Consider the following 7,783-nt stretch of genomic DNA (forward strand, 5'->3'; position numbering starts at 1 on the left):
CTGTATGCAGCAGACAACCAGCAAGCACCCTGGCTTCAGAGCTCCGCACAGCAACCATCAGGAACCCAGAGGGACATCTGGGGTATCCAAACCACTTTAACTGACCTGAACTCCATCCTCACTCCCCAAATTGTTTAACTGACATAGAAACTATGCATGACCCTCAGAACAAGGATTAAGATCACATAATAGAAACAACCACCACCACATTTTCTTTCATTTTATAAAAGTCGTGCACTAGACATTGCCATTGTTGGTTTATGCATTTCAGAATTTTTATCCTACAAAAAAGGGTTTTTCTTGAAAGCTTAAGAAATCACAAGCTGTAATTAGACAGTCAGGAGAAAAGTGCAATGACTCCAGTATGCCACCACAATTTTCTCTAGAAGATACCAAGAGTTCACTGAGGTTCTGTGCTTTAAAAATCACCCTTTCTACCAGAAGTTGGCTGTATATGCATGTGGGAGAACAATCTACTTAAAAATAATGGATACTCAGCAGAAACTCCAAATAAAGACTCTAATTTCTAATTTCTAAATTCTTCATTTCTAACAGCCTAACTTCTACTTAGAATCTAAGATACCGTTCAGAACAACAAATCACTAAATTTTATTTTGGTTTTCTTGTCAGCAAGTATGATTCTGTGAACAGATATAGAAGGCCTGATCTTGTGAAGCATCCAACAACTTAAGTGGTCCTTGACTGCAGAAGCAGCTGGAACATACTTCTTCTGTGAAATGCTGATCTCTCATCACTCATGAAAACAATATAGTGATACTCATTACTTCATTACTCACTATTTTTGTAGACCCATCCCATATGAAAAAGTAAGCTGTGATAAAAAACAATTTAGAAGTAGAATGATACTTTGAGAAGGTCTGTTTAGTAACCTGCTTTCCTCTTCCCCTCAAAAGTCTAAACCAAAAATAACAATTTAATAAAATCCAGAGAGATTTTGTAAACTGATTGCAACCAAAAAGAAAAATTCTTACCTTGAAGCATCAAAGCTGTCATAAGATCCAACTGTGTAGTGTCTAAACAGTTTCTTTGTTCTATCTGTTCGTGTTTCTGCACAAAGAAAAGAGAACTTTTAATAATACTCCTTTATTTCTTAATCAAGTGCTGCGTTAATTTGCAATTTTAAAGTGGATTTTCTGCTATACATCAAAAAAGAAAACTCTGAACACCCAAAAAGGACACAACTTGCTTCAGGACTCACCTAGCACCTACCCAGACACAACCAAAGTTCAACCAGCCAGCACGTTGGCTGCAGGGCTGGAGGACAACACGTTCCCTTTCATGGAATAAGAGCTGTAAGTGTAGTGAGCAGCAATGGTACCCAAGGCTACGTGACAGCTGCTCAGAGAGGTTTGGCTTTGAAGTAGCTCACTGTGTGACTGTACCTCTTAATGTGCCAGAAGGGGTTCGGTGAATTTTATGGGTCACGCTTTTGTTGCTAAGTTTACAAGTTTAGCTTCAAAATCCAATGTCCTGCTGTGATGTGGAATAAAGTGACCTGCATGAATTGCAGCCTATTTCCCATTCAGCAACATTCTTTTTCACACTATCCTAAAAATCAGATTAATATCATAGAATCATAGAATGGTTTGGATTGGAAGGGACCTTAAAGATCATCTAGTTCCAACCCCCCTGCCATCAGCAGGGACACCTTCCACTAGATCATGTTGCTCAAAGCCTCATCCAACCTGGAAAGAGACATAATCAGAAGAAAAACAGAAAAACAGACCCTGGATTCCACTTAGAGTTTATCACTGTCCTGTTCTCAGAAATCACTTATAAATAATTAAAAGAACAAAGTATAATGAAGAATATTTTGAAAATCTTAAAGCCACTGCTTGAGCCTTAAGGAGCCAGATGTTTCTTCTGCAGAAACTGTTTTCTATAGCATGATATTTCGGTGCTATTAACGAATACAAAGTGGGTGGGAGGAACGGAAAGGCACAGTAAGACAGATAGCTTTGTTCAGCTACTTAGTATTGCAAAGCCAGCATACTTCAGCTGCAGCTTGTATCTGCTCCCTGTCTCTCCCACCCTTCTACTTTCCCCCACTTCTTTGTGTGGAGTCATATTCACAGGGATTATTTGTGAAACCATTATCCTTACAAATCCCTGAACTCAAGGCTAAGTGGTATGTTACCCAGGTTGCTGTGAAAGTTCTTTAATTACCCCTTCCCCTAACCTCTCCCTCAGATTCCAGTCTGTCCTGTTCGGCAGGAAGGATCAGGAATCTGCCATTATATTGACTGGATACTTAAAAATAATAATAATAAAAAAAATTTAAAAGTGCCCCATTAAAGGTTCAGTTCTTCTACTTGACTATAGAATACAAAGAACTTATAGGCAATCGTTTAACAAATGCTTTTCTGAATTCAAGCCATATATAGCATAATAGCACTATTATAGATATAATAGCACCAAAGGGGTAGTTTCAGCTTTCACTGGATTTTCACCTTACATCCCCAGGTTTTCTGAAGACCAGCACTTTGAATCAAAGTTCTTTAGAGCAAGTTAGAACCACCTAAGACTAATCTTATCACCATTTATGGAGTCTTTACCTGCAGAATCCTTTGAGGCTTTCTTTTTAAACCTGGCTGCAGACAGATTAGAATGACTAACAAGAAGATATGGATAAAAAGGTCTAGAAAAACATTATTTAGCAGTGTATATATTACAGCATTATTACTAAGAACATCTGTTACCACAGATGAAAAATCACTGCATCATAGAATCATCAAATGGTTTGGATTGGAAGGGACCTTAAAGCTCATCCAGTTCCAACCCCCCTGCCATCAGCAGGGACACCTTCCACTAGACCAGGTTGCTCAAAGCCTCATCCAGCCTGGCCTTGAACACTTCCAGGGAGGGGGCATCCACAACTTCCTTGGGCAACCTGTTCCAGTGTCTGACCACCCTCACAGTGAAGAACTTCTTCCTAATATCTAATCTAAACCTCCCCTCTTTCAGTTTAAACCCATTTCCCCTTGTCTTGTCATTAGTTACCCTTATGAAAAGTCCCTCCCCAGATTTCTTGTAGCCCCTTCAGGTATTGGAAGGCCGCTATAAGATCTCCCCGGAGCCTTCTCTTTTTCAGGCTGAACAGCCCCAACTCTTTCAGCCTGTCTTCATAGGAGAGGTGCTCCAGCCCTCGGATCATCCTGGTGGCCCTTCTCTGGACTTGTTCTAACTGGTCCATGTCTTTCTTATGTTGGGGTCTCCAGAACTGGACGCAGTACTCCAGGTGGAGCCTTACAAAAGCGGAGTAGAGGGGCAGAATCACCTCCCTTGACCTGCTGGATCAGTTCAAAAGTTATTCTAGGAGGTAGAACAAAACACCAGTGTCTGCAAAAATGGCATAGCTTCCTTTACATTGACAGAAAAAAAGGAACATTGGTATATCATTTGAAATTCCTAGATTTCTTGTGAAGCCCATATTTTACTACAATTACTCCACTGTGTTTTTTCCTAATATCTATAGTTGGTTAGAAGACTTTACTGGCCTTCATCCTTCTCTAGGTTACAGCAATAGAACATACCTGAGCACAAAGCATCAGCATAAAGGTCATAGTTAACAATTCAGTTCTCACAGTACTTCACTGCTGTTCACAGAGTAAAAACTATGTGAAAAGGAAGGTTCCTACTACAGCTACTGAATTTATTTTCCATAAGAACACAGCATCACCATAAAACTCCCTGCTTTCTGTTAAAAAAGAAAACAGCAAAAACAACCCCCAAAATCACCTAAGAGGTTTTATTCACATCAATTAATAGGCCATCTAGGAATAATGTGAGTTCTGGTATGATGAGAGCCATAGAAGAATCTGCAAGGAACAAAATAATGTGGCAAGTTTTTTCCTGGTCCGTTCTCCACTGAAGCCACTGCAGTTGCAGTAGAAATAAGCTATTTGCCCTGTGCAAGAGTGATAATACAAATAATAAAGCCCTTGCTTTTTCTTTATCAGAATCATTTATTGTTGCAGACATTTCTGTCAGCAACAGACTCAAACCCTGCCATTCCAGGATGTAATTTATAGGGTTCAAAGAAAGGTGAACATTAAGAAGAAGCAGGTGAAAAACATTTTCTTCTTTTCTTCTTCCACCTTAGGAGAAGCGATGGCTTTCCTCAACAGAGAAATATGTATATGACTTCCCTGTAGCCTCGCTGTGTTAGCCTCATAACTGACCACAGGACTCCAACAACGCCTGCAGACATTATCAAAAGCTGAAAAATCACTGACATGAAAAGCAAGAACCAAAATTTGGACTCTAATCCACAAAGACAGATAACTCCATTCTTGCTCTATTTCCTCAGTGATTAGCACATGACTATTGTAGGCATGTTACAACAGACAACCCGATCACCACACTGATGCTATTATTTGTAGTAGATTGCTTACATATTTGATATTGTTTGGAAGAGTAAAGAACTAGGGGGTAAAAATCCCAAAGCAACTGTCTTCATTCCTTTTATTCTTCCTGCTGCTCTTCGCAGGGCATTTCGGGGGCCGTGTTTCCTAGGAAACTGCGAGGGGTTGCTCTGCCAGTGGGGATGTTGTCAGACTGCTTGCCAGCACTCTGGGAAGGGTTTAGAGTGATCGACACATCCATAGGATGAACAAAAGAAACAAAAATGTAACAGCCTAATTTATGTGTGATGCTGGAGAGACGACACAGAGCAGCAGATACTCTCCAAGTAGCATTGATCATTAAAGGTAAAGTCAGGTTATGCTGCTACTTCAACCTAGTTATCGCACTTGTTATGCTAGCAGAATTTTAAGAAATGCTTTCAGTCTGTTCTAAGCCAATTTCCAGCACAAAGAAATAAGTCTGCACACTAGGAAATGATTTTTCAACCCAAACATAAAAAAAAAAAAAACCTTAAAAAAAATATCTAAAAGTCGGAGTCAAAGCCCTTCCCTTTGCTCTTCAGCTGGGCACAGTCAATTCAACAATTTAGCACCATCCCAAATCATGAAGGTTTTCTTTCTTCCCTCTTCCCCACTGACATCTCTGAGAGATGTTCCACTAATGTAATAGATAGTTACAGATGTTCTTTGCTAAAAGATGTTCAGGCACAGCACCCTGCATGTGTCTGAGGGAAAGCAATACCCAACAGTTGTCAGAGGCTTTCACTGCCCACCTTCTCCTTCCTGTGGAAAAAATGCTTTCACAACTATTTGTGTTGAGGTTTAGACCAAAAGTTATTCAAAGCTGAGGAAATTGGTTTGAAATTCTTTGTTACTACCAAGTACACAGATAATACATAAAGTTAATAGAAGTTCACAATTCAAGTGCACTTGTGCTAGCCATTATCTATATATTTACTTTGCAACAAGCCAGCACACTTATCTTACAAGCCTTTCCTAAAACTGATCTAATAGCATCAGAAAAAATTTTGACCTGACAAAAAAAAAAAGTGGAGAAAAAGTATATAGGATTGAAAACATCACTAATAGCATTTCTTTTTCTATCCCAAGAACGTGCACACTCAAAATATTTGCCATACTAAATGATGCCAAATTATCTCTGTTGTAGAGGAAGCAACAAGCAAAAAGAGGTAGCAGGTTTGTTAGCAAAACCATGTCTCAAAAAAACTAACCTAAAGTAGATGTTTTTATCCTAAAACTTGTTGAGCATCTGTTTTTCCCATCTATTAAATAACCTAAGCACATCACTGCATCACAAGTGCACACTGCTGTGGGATAACTAATACTAAATCCCGTGCTTGTCAAAAAAAGTGCTATTTATTTGATGTGACCAGATTAACAAAATATAGATATAACTTAAGTACCCGCCAGCTTCACACAAAGGCCATAAACTACAACTTGACCTCACAGTGTTACCATCAAATCACAGCACAACCAAACTTTGCAAAGCATCCATTTAAAGGATAATGTAATATACAGTGTATGTGAAACAATGTATTAAGGAAATTCATGTCACATTTAGTAAGTTAGAAGCACTTTTTCACTGAAGAGTCACCCTATTCCTTCCTTTCTGTGTGTTACAAGCATAAATGTCATATATTTACTGATTTAACTCATTACGTGTTCAGAATGCATTTTAGTTCCAAGTAACAAGTGATCTTCTTGATAACAAACTACGAACTTTGCTCCAGAAAATAATCAAGTTAAAAGAATAAAATCTTCTTCATAGCACACACTGTGAAGACTCAATAAGCTTTTCAGTAAAACCTCTCTTTTCGTTATTCCCTTTCCTCTTTAGAAAATGGAGATTCAGCAAAACTGTGATTTTCCATGAAATATGGTACCTTCAAATTGCGATAAGTGAGATTTTTCAGGCCTATAATACAATTGTTTAACACAACACTTCATATTTACTTATTTGAGCCATAGAATGGATTAAGTTCAGGGATCCTCCTCCAAATGAAGCAGAGTAGGATCCTGGATTCTAAACATCTGTACAAAAAATGTCAAAATGTGATCAAGAAACATAAATGGAATTTGTCTCTAACTATTTGATCAGAGGATCCCTGGTTTTTACAAACAGAAGTTGCTGCATTGAAGGGATCAGAGCATTAGTTCCTTCTATGTACTGTCTTTAAAATCTGGAACAGGATTTCTGTCCCTCCTGAACACTCGTATGTAGAGTTTTGAAGCTGGAATGAACAATGAATGAATAAGATTTGTAGGCAATACACGCAAGTACAACCTGCTCCTGTTAGCGAGGTATTAAAACTGATAAAACTTAAACCTGCAGGTAAGTGCCACCCAAGAATTCAGAAGTAACTACCATTCTCTTTTTCGTATCTTTTCAACTGTGAAGCAATAATGTTGTTGCTTCATTGGAAGGGATAAACTATGAGGCTCAAGAAAAAAATATATGATGAAATAAATTGTAAACTAATGAAAACCTTTAATTCATAATTCACTTTTCTTCTTTTTAAGCTTGTAGATGATTTTTAAAAATCCCAGTGTTCCACTGATGTGGTGCTCTCAGCCAATTTTTCTTTCAGTTGAAGCTGAGAAATAGCAAAACTTATATGTTTTTTGAATTTTTTCAGATTTGAGAATAGGCATTAAAATGTCTCAAGGACAACTCCTTGACTGGAATAGCAAATCCTTGGATTTTTCATTGCCTTTTTTTTTTTCCCCCTGCTAACTTCTATTTTTAAAAAAGAAAGGAAGACTGATGTTGATTCCCTCCTGTATCCTTAGAGAAAGATTAGCTGGAATAGAGTCAATTAGCTTACTCACAAAGGATGCTGAAATGGCTGATCAATGTAGCGAATCTGCAAGTTTGTTTGCAAGAGAAACCCTAATAACTGAAATACGCAAGTCAGATCTACTGGAGAGGCAGTTATGGAAGAACATTGGTTTCCCATGTCATTAGTTTTCCCTTAATTTATCAAAAAGCTCAATTATACCTGAAAAAAACAGCAAGTAGTTGTTGAAACATTTGCTTCTTATTCTCTAACACTGGGTAAGGCTCACGGAGCTGAAAGGGGGAAAACAGTATTCTCTTAACAAGTTTACCAGCTATGCATACAATTCTGTTGCTAAAGTTTAAATCTGACTGGAAACAGAACTTCATCTGCTTGTATTTGTGTCTTCTGAAGAAGTAAAGTCATATGTGCATTAAAATCAAGAGACATCTCTGAGGTAGATTTTATTTCAGAACCAGGTCTTCTCGGTGTTAGGCAAATTGATGCTAATCTGTTTGCAGAGCAGGCACAGCAGAGTTTATTCTTGCATGGCTCTTCCCTCATTTGCAGAGTATTTCCAAAACACGGGAGCAATCACTC

At 38.2% G+C, this 7,783-nt stretch overlaps 1 protein-coding gene across 1 annotated transcript in view; it reads right to left on the bottom strand.

Annotated features, from left to right (window-relative positions):
* LOC104523310 (SH3 and multiple ankyrin repeat domains protein 3) overlaps positions 1–7,783 on the bottom strand; it is a gene marked incomplete at its 3' end in the record, with an annotated part of 155,489 nt that overhangs the window by 17,999 nt on the left and 129,707 nt on the right. Inside the window, exon 14 of the mRNA XM_029084464.1 lies at positions 993–1,068. Within this exon, the coding sequence (XP_028940297.1) occupies positions 993–1,068 (76 nt within the window). The remainder of the gene's footprint in view (positions 1–992; positions 1,069–7,783) is intronic.

The sequence above is a fragment of the Antrostomus carolinensis genome, unplaced genomic scaffold (assembly GCF_000700745.2).
Source record: "Antrostomus carolinensis isolate BGI_N321 unplaced genomic scaffold, ASM70074v2 scaffold4304, whole genome shotgun sequence".
NCBI lineage: Eukaryota > Metazoa > Chordata > Aves > Caprimulgiformes > Caprimulgidae > Antrostomus > Antrostomus carolinensis.